We start from the raw sequence: 17,977 nt of genomic DNA on the forward strand, positions 1-17,977 counted from the left end.
GAACATAAATACAAACATGACAGCTAGTACCAGGAACCAAACCCAAATGACACCGCAGAGATGGGCCCCAACTGAGGTCAGATTTCCATCCCCTTACTAAAAAGAAAGATGGTATTTTCCACTTAGCTAGTCCAAAATATTCCAGAAGTGCTATAGGGAGCTGTCATATCTAGGACAACTATCGCTGTAGAAAATACATACTGTTCTTTCAATGTAAGGGTCTTAAATTGCTGGTCCTCTGCAATACCAGGAAAACAAAAGCAAAATGAAACAAGAGACACTGGGCCAGTAGTTCTCCACACACTCAAGCCTCAGTTAACAGTAGGTAAGATGTGCCCATCAATCAATAGAGGTTATTTAAGTGCAGGTCAGCAGCTTATCTGGTTGGCAGTTTCACTCGTTTAGACCAAGGGTTTGGTTTCCCCAAGGTACTGGATTTCCTCACCTCTTCCCCATCCCTACAAGATTAGAACGTGTACATATTGTCATCACCTCTCCTTTTTCCCTTATTCCATTCAATAGCACAGGCCTTTTTGTGGGCAAGACATTTTAAAGCATTTGCATCACCCTGACCATGCCTTTCAAGGGGGCAGAGGAAGAAAAGTGTTTCACAGTCAGTAATCTCAGCTTGCAATGGACTCTGGCATTCCATACGCCCACCCACTTCCCTAAGAAAAAAAGAAAATTAATGTTCCTGATTTTCTTGTGCAATTCCAGTCACTAGAAGGAGATTACAGGCCATAAACTGTACGCTCAGTACATTATTCATTTGTCCGGTATATACACCAACCAGTTCACTGGAAGACCCATCTGCGGGGGCGTTGCAGTAAGTGTTCCGAATGTCCCAGACCCGGACTGAATTGTCCATCGACGCCGAAGCAATTAAACTACTGTCGGGGCTAAAAGTAAGGCTGGTTATGTTGTCCGTGTGCCCCCTCAGCTCTTTGTAAAGAGTTCCTGATGCCAAGTCCCACAGCTTCAGCCGCTGGTCTTCGCCTGCTGATGCCAGGTACTTACCGTTGGGAGAAAACGCCAGCGCTAGTACGGGGCCACGGTGCCCGGTGAAAAGCCGCACCGAGTTGCCTTGCTGAGTGCTCCATAAGCGCACGGTTTTGTCCGTGGAGCCCGTCGCTAAGTAGTTGGAATTGGGGTGGAACTTGACGCAGTCCACATCCGCCAAATGGCCCGCGTATATTCGCAGCGGGTACGTCCGATCAAAGGACCAGAGCCTCGCGGTGCGATCGTGGGAACCGCTGGCAAAGTACAGGCTGCAGGGGCTAATATCCAAATCCCAGACAGGATAGGCATGTCCTTGGTACAACACAGTGTTTGTAAAACTCCCGAGGTCCCAGTATCTGATGGACATGTCCTCAGAGCAAGATAAGAGTCCCGAACTGTCTGAAAGGAACCTCGTGCTGTACACAGGCCCACAGTGTCCTCTCAGGATCTTCATTTCTGTGCCTGCACTGTCATCCTCTTCCTCCTGGTTGGGGAGGAGAAAAAGAAACAAGAAGGGAAATCATGTTTATCCATTCAACAAATACAGGAACCACCAGGAGGAAAACAGGCGGGTGTTAATACTGAAGTTATTTCAGATGCAGCGCGTTTGCGCAGCTCAGACGCAAACGCTGCTAGTGCACTTGCTACATCCGAGTTAATGCTGAAAGAATAGGAAGACTAGGCTTTTTATAAAGGTTTTATCCTCATTTTGGGTAGCCTCACACTCGCCCCAGAAAGCGCCTTAACCTGGGACTGTACGTGAATCCGGGGGGGGGAAGCATTTAATGACATCTTCCCACTAGCTAAAGCCATATGCTTATTCCCTGTTGGCACCCTACTAAACCTGAGGCTAAGATCTGCTGAAACAGATCTTGGCACCTGCTCTTTTAGTGCGGTCATTATTGGAAGTGAATCTCCCAGCACAGAAAAAGAAAGAAACAGCCATGTCCTGAACAAGAGGCAGGACACGGAAAGAGAAAGCAGAGCTGACAAGCTGTCTGCTATGCATTCCTTCTTAGCCCCACACGTGACAGAAACCCAGTAAGGCTGTAATATCTATTTCTCCATGCAAACTCCATCCGGATGCTTTCACACCCTCACCCTTCAAGAGCAGCAAATGCATGCAGCTTATTTAGGTCAAAGAAGCTATTTTGGGATAGGAGAAGATGAATAATCACAAAAAGGACAGCACTGGAAACCTTTCTATCCTGTAATTCTCCGATATGAGTAGCAGGGCGGATAGTCAACAAGTAAAGGCTTTCACGTTTAAAGACTCTTCAGTGAGCTGTGCTAAAAGAATCTCCCAATGGAGGGGAAGAGTCTCCAAAAGTCTACTCAAGGAGCATCTCTGTACAATTTTCAGCAAATCTCAACTCAAGAGAGCATCCTTGCCCACCAAGCTGGGGTCCGACTGACAGACTGCGATAACCATGGCTTGGGGTGCACCCGTGTAAGTAGCTTGAGACCACCCTTCCTCAGGGCTGTCTGGCAGACGCTTTCCCTCAGTACCGAGTCCGTAACACTCCTCCTCGGACAATCTCTGCACGTCAAATTCAACACAATGCCCATTTGTTTGTGAGCAGCCCCTTTAACTTTTATCATCACAAACTGGCCTGTTTCCTGATGCAGGAGCTCTTCCTGCCCAAAGAGGAAACCCAATTCCCAGGGCTGCTGGACTGCTGGCGACCAGCAGAAGTCGGTGAGTCGGGAGCAGCTCTCTCAGCCAAGATGGTATCTCCCATCCCTCTGACCTCAGGCCCCACAGGCACTGTTGCTTCAGACACAGCAATAGCCCCGAAAGCCCTTCTCCTCCAGTGGTTTCAGATCTCGCGGCAGAGGTGAGCAAACTGACTTAGCGAGCTCGCTGTCCTTCTCCATCTCCACTGTGTGTTTAGCAATGCTAATTCTCTTCAGAGTAGTCAGTACCCATGGGAGTTTTATGATGTGGCTGAGAGCCAACTTCATCTCTGCTATGGAGGTGAGGCAGGGAGAAATTGCAGGCTCTAGCATGCAAAGCCCCATTCTGATTCAAATTGCTTTTCCTACCTCCGATAGAGCCTTGCTCGCTAGAATCCACAGCATCTATAGGCTCCGTTACCACATTAAAGGAGAGAAGCTGAATCCTGCAGCAGTTTATACTATTTAATTCTGCCTGTAAGATTCCTGACAAGTTACCAGTGAAAGCCCATTCAAGTCATCTATGTTGTACTATAGCTTCTGTAAATTCTGCAACTCTGGGTACTTAATTTAATGCCTGCAAATTCATACAGGGCTACTCGGACTGTCTGCGTGCACATACTACTTCTCTCTTACTTAGAAGCACCTACTTTTCTTGTATTACAGTAGCAGCTTATTTGCCAACACCTTCTGCAGCATTCAAAACCACTCCCCTACACCGTCACAGGTAGCAAATCTTATCTCTGCATTGTTTGACACCCACTTAGTTGCACACTGGTGTTCCAGCTCACCAAAAATGGTGTATCTGTAATGCTTCTGAGTCACTGAATTTTCCGTTTCCTCCCTATCCACGTTAGTCTGCTGACCAGATTAACAAAGCAGCTGGAAGTGCAGCCACTAAATTACTGCCTTGCAGAACCAAACTTCATTTCTTTGTCAGATCAAGCACACTCTTCCTTGCATCCCACAGCTACTACAATGTAGGTGACCATTTACAGCAGCTACAGAAAGGTTGCAACCCACGTTATAAATCAGCAGGGAGGCAGGGAATTAATCTTCCTAATGTTTTTTCAGGATTCTGATTTCACACACTGAATGTGTTTCCCAGATATAAGATACCACTGGGCACTACCCAGATATCCATTAGCTCCTTCTGAAGTGGTTGCTGCTGCAGGTTAGAATGAATGACTTGTATTTCCTTGGAATGGACAATAAGTTATTTAGTGGATTATAACCCACTAAATAGTTACACCCAGGTTACCCTGGGTGTAGTCGTCTCTCTCATTCCTGCAGTGCTCTTAAAACGTTAAAAGGGAGTATCTCTTACCTGCCTACAGTAGGAATCTCCTAGCAGGGAAAGATGAAGGAGCTGATACCATGGCTATTTGCAGGACGTTTACTCCTTCCAGAATTCCCTCCCATCTGCCATTCACCAATGTGTCAGCATCATCCCCACTTACTACCACTGGAAGGACCGCTGCCACTTAAAAGCAGAATCTGGGAAGCTGAGCTGAATAGGGTCAAGTCTCAGTCTTCACAGAATTTACAGGCTGCCACTCCTGAGGCTCAGAACAGAGTGTGTTATTTTCTGTTGTTTGTTTATGTAGTACCAGCGATGAGCATGGCAAAATTGCAAAGAGTCAAACAAGACGCCCATTTGCACAGCTGCAAAACTGCATTTTTACACCGGACCTTAAGTAAGAGAGACTACAAAGTGGCATTCTTGAGATGCTATTATAAAGAAAATGGAATTACTTTATCCCCAAATAGTAAGACTCTCCTATTTCCAAGAAGCAAGTGCAGTGGTGAAGTGCACTGGGGCATCACACTGAGCAAAACTGACATTTTTTCCCAGTCCATGTAAAGCCTTTGCATCAATAAGGTCAAAATCGTCTACCACATGTAGTTTTAGTCATTCTCTAAAACTTTTGCCAAGTCTCAACCTCACCTATATATATATATATACACACACAGAGGAAAATAAACCCAGTAGTGTCATTTTAGTGCCAATCTGAACACAATCCACTGAAACTAGCACAGCTTTATACTGCTACATCTTCAAAAACAGACGGACCTGTTTGCTTGCAACAAATCAGAAACCAAGCTGAAGATTAATTATTTCAGGCACTACTATTTAAATACAGTATCCAAAGCTAACTACACAATACAGAAGTCAACCAAAACAAAATAAATTTAGAAACCTTGCAGAACTCAGCCAAGTTTAACATCCTCGCAAGCGTGATGTAACGTCAAAGCACATTCAGAACTTTTGTTCTTTGAGAAAGTTTTCACTGGATTTATTGCTGTGAATTGTTGCTGACTACGCTCCTGTGATAGGCTGAAACACGGCTCCTGTTCACACTGGGCTGCTCTACTGATGACTGCAGCCCTGTCAGGGTGCTCTTGGTATCTGTGGCTCCTAGTCCCCTGGTAGCCAAGCAGGTGCTGGTCTGTTCCCACCTGTGACCCCATGGGTGCCTCTGTGTTTTCCCTTAGGGCTCTCAGACACTGGAATTTATTTCCTTTGCAGTCAACAGGCTTTCACTGACATTTGGGACGTGTAACCAGCAGTGCATTCCGACTGCCTACCTGCCCCTCTCCACCGATTAATTCTGACCTCCTGGCCAGGTCACTATCTGTTTTGTCAGTGGTGAAGTAATTCAGAGCAATGCTGGCTTTGATCTGTGCTAGCCTCAACCAGTTTTTTGGTTTAGACCCGTGCATTAGTATTGTGTGTATCCTGCAGTATTTAACAGCCATTTGTACTCAAGTTTCCACAGCCATTTAATAATGGATATGTAAGTATGCGCCTACGTGCTAAAAAACACTCAGATACACTCCTGATAACTTCGCCATATCTCACTTTTCTATAGGCTGGAGCCAAAGGAGGTGACTTGCTGATTCAGCAGAGAAATTCTCCTCTGCCACAGGTTATTGACACTTGGTTCCCACAACAGGCAAGAGTCACGTGCCCTATGAACTCGCACAGCTGATGATGAAAACAAGCTCCATCGTGGGCTAGTCTGACCCACTTACCTGCTCACTCTGCAGAAAGGGTTAACCTGGGAAGCGGTGAGCATATGGCTGTACCATCTCACCTGGATCCTCGCCTTTAGGTTTCAAGCTAGCATAGCAAGCCCTAACCAGAGATCCCTGCATACAGCAAGCTCTCTGCCCTCTTCCAAAACAAACAGAACCCCGCCACTAGGTATTTTTAACAAGAAAAAGAGGAGAAAACCCAGATGTTTCTCCTGCTAAATGCTCAACACAAGAACAGATGAGGATCTTGCCCCCCCTTCAAGAGAGGAGTGATTAAATAAAGGAAGAGTCACAAATTCTGATCGCTACCCAGATATAAGATGCTGCTTGTGCAGCTGGGCTGAGGTGGGGAGGAAGGGTGTGACTAGAAGGAAGGGAAAAAAAAAAGTCAACTAGTAGATGCTATCTAGCCTGGCATGTGAAGGCACACACAACCCTGCCCTTGTCTCCAGCACTCCAGAGTGGGAAGCCTTGGAAGTTTCTGCACTAGAGATTACTTGAGGCATTTTGCACACGTTTTCCATCTTAACTCTTCACCTCTGGTTAAGGTGATTCCTTAAACACAGTTTACAGGCATCCCTCCTTCTTCCTGAGGCCTCAGAACAGCCTCCTTTGCCTCTTTCTGTACTTTATTTTCTTCTTCCTATGTCTCTCCCCTTCTGACTAGTTGTTCTGAGCCACTTTTCTTCCAGTTTCCATTCATCACTGTGTTTTTACTGCCCACATCTCCTTGTTTCATCTTCCCATCCCTAAGAAGGCTCCATGCTCTCCAGGGAAGGGAGCCTTCTCTAGTCACCCATCCGTACTGGGCTGCCGGTGTACTGCCATCTGTTCAAGGACAGCTGGGGGAGGGAGATCAGCACCTCGGACTACGACCTCAGCACAAACTTGTTGCCCCTCGGTGCAGCATTTATAACCCCTGCAGGAAAGAACAAGGATGAGAGCAGGCTATAAGATCATGTGTGTCAAGGCAGCAGGTTGTGGAACAGCCTCACAGCCCCTTAAGACATTATTAGAAACTCCACAATGCATGCCCAAAATACCTCATCAGAAAGGGTGGGAGTGGGGGTGAAAAAGGGTATCCAGACCTCCTCATCCAGGATGTCACAAGCCAAGTGGATGCGGGACACATCGACGAGGTGGGGCTCAGATTTTAACTTCTTGGAACGCAGGCTCCACAGCTTCACGCACGAATTATCGAACCCCGCAGCGAGCAGCTTGCTGTTTGGTGAAATCTCTGCAGTGTTCAGCAACTGCTCCGTGTTGTAGAAGGCATAGAAACAGATGGTCGTTAAGGAAGGGGGCCCATCCTTGACACGTTTAATGCTGTCCTGCAGTAAATCCAGCGCCGCCTCGTTCTGCAGAATGGAAGCCGGCACCTCGCTGGGTTCCAGGCCGTTGCTCTCGTTGCGCGAGGAGCTCCCACCGGCGTAGAGCTGGTAGTCAGTCCTCTTGGCGGGCTGCACATCCAGGTGAATGTGCAAGGTCAGGACTTTGCACAGGGCGTTGTTGTTGTCACTTTGGAGGTAGCGAAGAAGGTAGTTGTAGCTGTCCTCTTGAAGGCGGATGACGTACTTGTTGTCCAGAAAAGCCCGGAGCTTCAAGTTGGACAGGATATCTTGAATAGTCATGGTAGTCTGCAACTGCTCAATGATATCCTTCTGGCTGGCATTCTGCAAGAACATGCCATGGAAGCGGCTGTAAAAACTGTCCACTGTGCTTTTCAGGCCATTCTGGACCATGTTCAGATGGAGGTAGACGAAGAGGGGATACAGAAGAGGCATCACTTCATGGCTGTGCTGAGAATCCGAATCTGTATAAAAACAGCAACAAACTTTGAATGGTTTCTCATTCCACTTTCTACTATGAGTAAAGCAGAGCAAGGACAATTACTGCAAAAAGCCTTGACAGTGGCATCAGAGAGCAAGCAAGAGGAGGCTTCTGTTGGTGCATGAGTGAACCTCTTCTGTCACCTGAAGGGGACACATAGTACCTAGTTCCAAAGACAGACTTTTCCAATCGGCGAGGTATGTTGTCAGAACAAAATGCAGAGATTTCAAAACTCTTTTTAGATGTGGGCCAGGTATTAATGCCACCTCAAACTACACGACAGTGTAGTATCTTCCCTATGTATTTAAAAAGAATCAACTATGCCCTCTGTTTACTGCAACGAATGGACTTTAAAATTTACTCATTAGATTTAAAATAGCATTTAACACGTTTAAGTCAAAGTTATTTACCTAGCTTGTACTGGCCTGAACTATGGTGGCCTTTTTTCCTCCCAGCTTCAATAAAACTTGCATGTGGTGCTTGGGATGGAACTGATTTGGCTTGGGGGTAAAGGAAGCTGCAGTTTCCAAAGTGTACTGCAATGTGCTGTGCTCTTGTTTTATTTCTGTGCCTGCTCATGTGCACTCTGTTCTCCCTCCCCCAGCCCCTCTCTCTGCCAAAGCAAATCCCAGCAGTAATTCCTCGTACAGGGCGTAACAAACTCCCGATTAGGCTGTGCTGTACCTTGCAGGGACTAATCCGTGCAACAGCTACACCCCTCCTTCACCAGCTTCTCGGGGCTGTTGCCCTCCCACGTTCAGCGGCTGCAGGGCACCCTAAGGAGAGGAGCCCTGCTGGAGAACACCATGGCAGCATACAGGGGCACAACAATGAGTTACTGGAAGCCCAAATGGTCCAAATTACTGGAACAAAATAAGCATTGCTGATCCTCAAACAGCATTGCTTCTTTTCAACTCATTCTTCTCTCCTGCCACTCACACTTCTTTCCTCTTTCCATGGGGTTATTTTTCCTCTCCTGTTGAACACCCGTCCAGACTTTCTCTGGTCCATACTGTGCCTCTTTCCCAATTCTAGATGAGTAACTACAGAGTGTGTGCATGGTGTGCTGTGTGTACACAGGTATTTGCATACTTAGGCATCATTCTCCTTTCTGACCCACTGAAACTGGGCCAAAGCCAGTGAAACCAGCGGTCTGCCCGCAGTAAAAGCACTCGGCACTCAGCAGCTGCTCTCTTCTCTGCCAGTGCTCTAGTCCAAAAATGCAACAAGGGCAAGGACCTCACACTGCAGTGGGGGGAAAACGGGAAGAGATAGGAAGTTGGCAGAGACAGCAATGAAAAAAATGTTCCCTGTGAACATATGAAGAGAGGTTATGGGAGCTGGGTCTGCCTAGCCTGGAGAAGATGAAGGGGGTATCTAACTGCTGCCTTCAGTAGCCAGCTGGAGATTTTGGAGTTTTCTCAGAGGTGCTCAGTGAAAAGACGATAGGCAAGCTGCTGCAAGGGTAATTCCCAGGAAACTGCTCAGTCCTGCAGCTGGAATCCAGAGGTGTAGGTAGCGCAATCTTCACACTTCACGATTTTCAAAACCTGGCTGGACAAGGACCTGAGCAACCTGATTAAACTCTGACCTTGCCTTGCTTTAAGCAGCAGGTTGGGCTATCGAGCTCTAGAGTAATTCCTAAATTATTCAGTGGTCCCAGTCCCCTGCCTACTCTTCAGTGCCCCTGGAGACAGGCATCACAAATGGGAGACCTTATAGCATCTTCCAGTACCTGAAGGGGCCTACAAGGAAGCTGGGGGGGACTTTTTACAAGGGCCTGTAGTGACAGGACAAGGGGTAATGGGTTTAAATTGAAAGTGGGGAGGTTTAGATTAGATATCAGGAAGAAGTTCTTCATGGAGAGGGTGGTGAGGCAGTGGGACAGGTTGCCCAGAGAAGCTGTGGATGCCCCATCCCTGGAAGTGTTCAAGGCCAGGCTGGATGAGGCTTTGAGCAACCTGGTCTAGTGGAAGGTGTCCCTGCCCATGGCAGGGGGGTTGGAACTAGATGATCTTTAAGGTCCCTTCCAACCCAAACCATTCTATGATTCTAAGTGTCCTGCTGTGCCTTGTGGCGGGCTGGTGAGTTAACACACATGAACCGCTGCTGTTTCTGCAAGGGAGTAAGAAATCAAAACTGGGTAGAAGGGACAAAGAAGATGCCAAGAATCAATCTGAACACCAAAACCATGCCTAGCGCTTACCCTAGCCTAAGCCACTGAACAGAACAGACATACTTCTCAAAAATCTATTAAACCCCAATCTGTTATTACCCCCAGTACTGAAGTACAATGGTGCTGAACTGCTCTATGTGGCAAGCCTAACACTAAGGCACTATTTTCTGCCTTTGCCTTCCTGCTGCCTCCCTCCCTTTCACTTCAACAAGATCAGGAATATTAATGCTAGTGTTATGCACACTGGGATCAAATCCCTACACCGGACAAATGTAGATGTGCCCAAAGGTGGGCAGAGTGGCAACCTCACTTTCCTTGGTAGTGTTATCTAAAATCCTATCTGCTTTCTCTTCCCATATTTGGGACTCATAGAAGAAATAAGGATATTCCCAAAAGTCCTTTTTCTTGTCCTTTAAAATTAATAGTCATGATTGTCTTCTGCATCACCCTACAGAATGAGAATTTTTTTTTTCCTTTCTGTCATATACCTCCACAGTATCAACGCCAGAACTAGTTAAGTTTAAGGGAACAAGTTGTCCCTTAAAAATCTAGACCATCAATAATATTAATAAAATTAAAAACCCTAACCTAGGAGATGGAAAGTAATGTAGTTCTTTGCTAAGTTTCCTGTCTTTCAGGTAAGATGCTAACCTTCCTTCTTGGCCTGTACATGTATGATGTTGTCTAGAAGATCTACACATATACAAAGGCCAAATGCTTGAACAAGAAAGGGAACACAGACAGCTACCTAAGAAAGTGAAAGGTACTCAGCACTGAGGCAACCAAAAAAAGGAAAGAAAAATATTTCTCATTGTAGTAACTGAAATCTTAAAACCAGAAATCAAAAGATAGACATGATTTTTAATTATACTGTCTTTTAGACATTGAAATGACAAAAAAACCCCTATCTACTTTCTTCGTCCTTGCCTCCTGATATTTACCTGTGAGAAAGTTGCGTAATCGTCCAAACTGTACTTCATATTGCTGTGGCTCCGCCAGGCAGGGAGCTGCAGACACAACGTTGGCACAACCAGATTCAGATTGGACTGTGAAATAAAAGAAGTCAAATGAAGTAAAGATATAAGTAGTTTTGCACATTTTTAAGTTTTCAAATACAACCTTAAGTTCCCAAGAAACTCAGAGTAGCACCATCACAGATACTTTCACAGTCTTACAATATACTCTGCAGTTTTACTACTTTGTGCTCAGAAAAGATGAGGAAATGAGTCTACAATTTATGTCCAAAACAAAGTTTTTCAGCAGGGCCCACCACCCATCATGAGCAGAAGGTCTGCAGTGACACCACCTCAGAGTCTCAAATTCCCTGCCCCAGTCATTATCATTTACTGCAAATTAAAATGATCATTTACTTGTCTCCCTGAGGTGGTGGTGAAAACACGCTCAAGCTCTAAGCAAACACTATTTTTAAATCCAAATGTGTCCTGTTTGCTGAGGATTTTACGGTAAAGGGCAGCTGGTATCTGACCACAAACCCAGTTGTTACAGTCCCCTGAGATGGCGTTAAACTAATTTCCAGAACCAGTATTGACTCCAGTAGAAGTGGTTCTGAACTATTTAGAAAGGGAACTGGCTTTTCTTTCTCCGGTACTAAACCTTTGCCCTTCCGTTAACCCCTCAAAATTTGACAGGGGACTTTGTGCAAGTTTACAGACACCCACCAACACACTGTGAACATATACAAACACCAGTTACAAAATTTACATTTCTAAATTTTAACTAAAAGGTGAAGTAATTTGCTCTTCTAAGAAAAACATGAGGGAAAGGAGTTTCACTCGGTCTTCCTTTTCTAGTATTTTTTTTTTCAATTCATAACTATTTTCTCCTCCACAAAACCTATTTTTATTACTCTCACTTTCAACTCCTTCAACTTCTTTCGGTCTCCCCTGCCCCCCAGTGCCTTCCATCCTCCCTCTTTGCCTTCCTAGTCCTGATTGATCGCTTTTTGTTCCAGCATTTGGCTCACGCACAGAGGCACAACTCTGACAGCCCTGGGAGTCTATAAACAACATCATCAAATTTTCACATGCTGAAGAGAGATAGGCCAGCCTCCAGCTCATCTCAATGCTTCTAATTAAAACGAGATCAGCACATGGTGTACAGGCAGCCTGTCACTATTCTCTCCCCTCTCTCTCTCCCTCTCTGATCAAACACAGATCTATCTTCCAGGAGCTTATGGAAATACAGGGGGAATGTTTACCCACTCTCCAAGGCAAGGTGAATTCACCTTCACAAACAGAGACCTGGGATCTGCTTATCATCCCCTCGTAGGAAAACAACAAATCCAGGTTCCAGCACCAATACCCTATCGTCACTCAAATCAGTTTTGAAATCAACAAATATAACCTGCAGAAAGGCAGAGATACACGGCGTTTTCTACAGCCTGCCTGCTTAAGAAACCCAAAGCTGGTAAGAACTCTAGGCTCATATACAGGTAGTGTTCCTTAACAGCTAAAGTAAAAAAAAAAAAAAAAAATTTTCTACTATTTGGACTTAAAATTTTAATAGCATCAATATTCAGCATGAGAAAGTAAACTGCATGCACATCCATGTAGTAGCTCAAAAATGCTTAGTGACAGTTTTCAGTGTCACACATACTACTCACTGTAAAAGCAAAGAAAAAAACCCAGAAATATGAGGGCCTGTCTTTCATGCTGTGTCACAGGGTTACATACAAGGGTCAACTTTTCAGAGTTCTGGTGGCCTTGTTTTAGCAGGAACAGGAATGACCTGCCACCTTGCTCATGTCATGCAAGCACGACTTACTGTCCTTGACTTCATGAAGTGCTTCCTCCATGCCACCTATTTAACATGCATTGTATAAACAACTTAATTCCAAAACTAAGATGCACTTCATGCTTCTGGAAGAGGAACATCATCTTTGGCTACCTAGCCTGGAGCGGTCCGACTGGGCAATCATCACGCCCTGCTGTTCCCAGTAATGATGCTGGAGCTTGTTCCCATCAAACAAATGGTAAACAAACCCTACATACCAGACAGTTATACCAAGTTCTAATACTAATTCTTTTCCTTCCCAAAACTTCCTACCAACTGGAACTGGAAAAGGATCAAGAGCTCAACTGATTCCAAAACAAGAGAGTGGATTTTCAGGCATATTTTTCTCCTGGTAGAAATAAACCACCAGTCACACTCTTCTAATACATCAATAAATCCACCACAGTTTCTTTTCCACCTTCCTCAGTGGTCATAAGAACAGCTATTGGAAACATCTGCTCCTTGACTTCACTTCCAGTAACTGCACCCAGCTATGTGACCCGATAGCAAATTCAAAGGAACCCATTCCCAACTCAGGGATACGGACTCATGGTCTTACGTGTTGCCTACAAGCAGCATTGCTTCCAGCTGACAAACAAACATGGGGCTTCACACCGTTTCACAGCAACCGATTCCTCTTTTACCTGAGTGTCATGACGTATAATTGGACATTATTTCAGACAGTCCTATGTGTCAGTAGTATCCTACAGGCAATATAAGAGGAATTGTTCCTCAGGTAATTCGTTCAGTCCTCAAGTGTTATTCTAGTTTTCTACAGAAATACAGAATAGCTCTGAGGAAGCTCTGTGCTGTATTTTCCTGTAGATGTATTCAGACAGCATGCTTGATAATCTCATGTGGGCTCCCTTTCCCACAAAAGGTTGGACCACATGATCTTCTGAAGTCCCTTCCAACTTGGGCTGCTGTACTATTCTGTGAAAAGCGAGCTGTACACATACAGCAAGTGGATGAAGCAGTGGAGAAGGGCTGAAGACACTGGAAGAACACAAAAAGGAATGCTGAGGTAAAACTGAGGAACAAAACTATTTAAAACAAAAAACAGAGGAGACTGAAAAAAGCAGTCGCAGAACTGAAGACAGAAGTAAGCAACTCTCCCATTTAGACAGGCTGGCTAATTTGAAAGTCAAACAAGAGAAAAGAAAGGAGTTTTGTTAGAGAATGATCAAAGACATCAGACAAAAATATTGGATCACTTTCCCTGAAATAAAGCACTCCAGGCTGTAGGATCTGGTCAGTTTTTACTCAGTTTGCCAAACTAGGATGACTGCAGCAGAAAGCGTTTTCAGCCTCTGTTGTCAGAGTAAGCAAAAGCTGTTCTTTTTTCTTTGTCGACAGTCATTCACGGAACTGCAGCATACTCACTGACAGCTTACTACGAGATGCTTGAAAAGAAGTAGTAGTAAGCCACTGAATACATGAGAGCAGACCATTTTCAGCTCTAATAAAAACTGATGACTAAGTTCTGAATCACCAGCCACAAAACCCTTGCACTAGCAAGAGGATACAAACTCATGAGAAATTTAGTAACACCATTTGGTGGAAGATTAGGAAAAAGACAAGACTCCATCACACACTCATTCACACTCTTTATTGAAAGATTTTTTTTGTGCACGATGCCAATGCAAATGGGAAGGGTTTGCAATCCAATTTGACTCTCCTACTCCAGATACTCTTGTGCCTTCCTGGTATGGACTGGTCCCAAGTTCTAAGCCCATTTCAAAACTGACCTTTCTACCCACCTCTCCTGTAATATCTCCCTTAAAACACAATTCAGCATTTTACTTGGGTTTCATCGCTTCCCCATTTCCCCAGGTATTATTTCAGGGAGTTCCAACAAACTTCTGATAGTTATTCTGAAAACAGCAAGGAAAGGATAAGTACTAAAACGATGTAAATCACTTCTAAAAATTAAATACTATCCAATTTTGTTCAGGCCCGAGAGTGTCAACCTGGAAATTTACATACAGGTCACTCATCTTTGGCCTGTAACTATGGCAAAATACTCCAGAGGTGGAAAGAGCTACTATGGCATCCAACCTTATCTAGCTACAAGCAGAGTTATACAGCATCTAACGTCTTGTCAAATCAAACCGTATCACAAGTAACTACTGTCTCCACCACTGGGATGCTGACACAATCTAAGCAGTTTCATTAACTGAAAACATTTCCTCCCTGTGTTTTCACCCAAAGGTCAGCCCAGCATTTTCCATTACTTTTACAAGTAAATTTAATCTTTTTAACTTTCACATTGCTCGTGTCCTTTCAACATTTGTATGTGCTCAAGCAGTAACATAGTTTGTTAAAACAAAAATAATTACAATGAAGACTGTCACAGACAGGATTTGAAAAGCAGACAGTGTAACAGCATTCAGAAGCCTTTAAGAGAGGTGAAAGTGAAATAAACTGTCTCATCCACTGAACAAATAGCTGAGTAGGCCAGAGCAAAAAAACAGCCTGAATCACTTCCACTTCATATGATACAGCTCTCCTGGAGTACAAAGATACAACAGATTTTCCTGCTTCTACTTAATTCTTCCATCTAGGTTCTTCTCAATTCTGTCCCAAAGCACCACTACTCACCAGACTTCATGTTCTTTGGGACACGACATAACACATTTTTCACTATTCACCTGCTACTTCAGCCTGCTGTTTCACTGATCCATCCATATTTTCATTCTTCAGAAGTTTGTAACTCACACCAACTTCATACTGGGAAATTTATTCCGAAAGAAGAGCTGTCCATATGTGCAGACAAATTCACATTGTGACCAGTATACACAACTCACACTCAGCACTACTCTGGCAAGAGGCATACATGGAAAACACGATAGGATTACCTGTGAGATTAGCTGCCATCTCTTCAGCAGTCTGACACAGCCTCAGCCCTTGTTTTAGGGGACCTTCCGAGTCCACATACTGACGGCGCTTGAGGTAGCAGGACACTGCCATCTGAATCTGTTCTGTGCGTACACGTTTCATGACCTCAAAAGAAAAGAGAGAGATGATGAGGCTCTTACTGTGCAGGTACACTCTAGGATCAACACACCCCATAGCTGTGTTAAAACTGACAGAAGACAAACAGCTCGATCTTCTCACTGCTCAAGTCAAACAACTTCATTACTGAAGTATGAAACAAAACCTTTAGGCATCTGACTCTCAGCACTAGGGTGTAACTAGACACTTTGAATCAGACCCCTGAAGATATTTTGCTGCCTACTTCTGCTAATTTCACAGAGGAATCAAAAATAGTTTGAGGATTCTGGACTGAAACTGCAGTGGTGAGCTGAAGCATTTATTTTTGTTACAAATAACTCGTAAGGAGAGAACGTTTCTCCTCCTCGCTTTCTTACGGTAGCAGTTGGGATATTCTTCAGTCACTTTCTGATTCCTCTGCTTGACCAACCAATAAAACAATTCCAGACGAGTCAAGGGAATGAGAAATAAATACACAAAGAAGGAAATTTCAGAATCATAATGCAATAAATAGTTCATCTATCTGGGGAGTCCAAGAAGCCACAGCTTATCACCTGAACTCAAAGGTTAGAACCAGACTTCTGTCACTTCAGTCAGGTAAGTCCCCAGGAAAAAAAAAACAAACAAAAAACCAGGGAAATTAAACCAAAAGCAGAGCCTTCTGCCTTTTTCACCTGTCCCCATCCATCTAGACTTCCCCCAACAAAAGTCCAAAAAAAAAAAAGGGAAAGGAAAAAAAAAAAAAAAGAATTCTTTGAAGTTTCCTTCAATACAGATTTTTAAAGTCATCCTCACAAACACCACTTGGTAGTATCTCAAAACCAAAAGGAGCCTGATGTTAGCTTTTAGCTTCTGGCTTGCAACAAAAGAGCCTCAGTAAGATGAATGCAATAGCTCCCTTGCTATTCAAGTAGCCCCTGGCTGCCACCAAGCCTTCACAATAGCCATCGATTTTACACAGAAGTTTAGATAACCTAAAAGGCTTTAAAGCAGAACTAAGCAACAGTTTTATTCTACCAGACTAATAGGTAAAGCCTGCCTCAAGGCAGCTCTACACCTTACAGCCCCACTACCAACAACTTGCCTACTTTTTACAAGTGCACGTGCTTTCTGGTTTGAACAGCTAAATCTGATCAAACAACTCCTCGAGACGCAGACAAGGATGCCCCTTCCCCCTCATAAGAACTGTATTTCTAACACAATGACAGCTTTAAACATATGATCATAAGTGAGCCTCTTCCAGTACCCATGCACACATTACTGCTTATCCCAGCTGTTAGAACAATAAGCCTTCTGTGAAGTTCCAAGCAGACAGGGATGCAACATTTCCACAGGTTACTTTAAAGGGATACGTGGAACTGCAAACCCCTATGCTGTGGTGAAAACCTTAAAAGGATTTGTTCTCACAGGTGAAATAACTGTTGAGGGTGGGGAAGGGGCATCAACAGGTGTGGAGTTTTCAAAGCGTTTCCAGACAGACCTATTAAAATCATGAGGAGTTTCAACCACAACTTTTTCCACTCCAAAAGCAAACTTCCTTTTCATCTTCCTTGTAATTAGAGAAATTAAACCCGAGGCTTACACTGTCTCAAATCTAACACTTTCTGCTGCACAGAACTGTAGGAATTCTGACACAAATCTGATGAAGACCATGAAGAAGGGTGGGCACAGGGATGGATCAGCATCTTAGCATCCTCCTAAAAAAACTGCCCATAACTAAGCTTCGCAGCGTATTACGTTATCACTCTGCATTCCAGCTGGCATCACGGACCCGCATACCAGTGCCTTGTCCAGGTCCACACTAACACCTCCGCACGCAGCCTGCCGTACAGCCTAGGTTTGGGTAGCAACTTAATTGTGTCTGAGACACTCTCGGACAGAATTCAGGCACAGAAACCATTTTGAGAGTACTCACTCCCAAAATGGCAGGGAACAGATTCAACTGAATGTTTCTGAAGTGGTTTAGCCAGTCGAAACTGTGCAAATCGGCCTCACGTCTGTGGTTCGATTGCAAAGAGAGAGCATCTAGAAATATCCTCGCTCACAGGTTTTTTCCCTTGAGTGACAGGATCAATTTGTGCTAGGTTAGATTTGGCAAGAAAATCCTTACTCACTATGGCACAGCATGCACCTACAGATAATTCCTCATGAACTCAATGGATAGGAGAAACTCGAAACTGGTATGCTGAAGATGCAGAACTCCAGCGGATGCTTTGAAATGGCAGTGACAAGCAAGAGGAGCACTGAGATCAGCTTTTTCAAGCTGCTCAACGAGTAGATGAACAACAGAGAAAACTGTAAATCTTAAGTGACAGGCAAAAAAGGCAGGTTACCCAGCAGTCTCAAATCTTAACATCAGGATCAGACATTTTAGCAGCAAGGGTGAAGGGCCTGGGAAAGCAGCAATCACTGGCAGCTGATTGAAACCCGAACTTTTTCAGAGCTTTGGGGCTAACAGGGAAGCCCCAG

General features: G+C 44.5%; 1 protein-coding gene across 2 annotated transcripts; it reads right to left on the reverse strand.

Annotated features, from left to right (window-relative positions):
* Positions 1 to 448: 448 nt before the first annotated feature.
* Positions 449 to 15,559, reverse strand: TAF5L (TAF5-like RNA polymerase II, p300/CBP-associated factor (PCAF)-associated factor, 65kDa). Of its 2 annotated transcripts, none has more exons than XM_010155874.1 (4): positions 15,373 to 15,559; positions 10,663 to 10,767; positions 6,804 to 7,528; positions 449 to 1,483 (listed from the first exon to the last, which is right to left on the reverse strand). In XM_010155874.1, exons 1-4 carry the CDS (start codon positions 15,512 to 15,514, stop codon positions 686 to 688), a joined length of 1,770 nt encoding a protein of 589 aa, XP_010154176.1. In that variant the 5' UTR covers positions 15,515 to 15,559; the 3' UTR covers positions 449 to 685. The 2 variants fall into 2 exon arrangements, with proteins under 2 accessions (XP_010154176.1, XP_010154168.1); XM_010155866.1 differs by having other exon boundaries at positions 449 to 1,480; positions 15,373 to 15,514.
* Positions 15,560 to 17,977: the final 2,418 nt, after the last annotated feature.

The sequence above is a fragment of the Eurypyga helias genome, unplaced genomic scaffold, assembly GCF_000690775.1.
Source record: "Eurypyga helias isolate BGI_N326 unplaced genomic scaffold, ASM69077v1 scaffold40120, whole genome shotgun sequence".
In the NCBI taxonomy this organism is placed as follows: Eukaryota; Metazoa; Chordata; class Aves; order Eurypygiformes; family Eurypygidae; genus Eurypyga; species Eurypyga helias.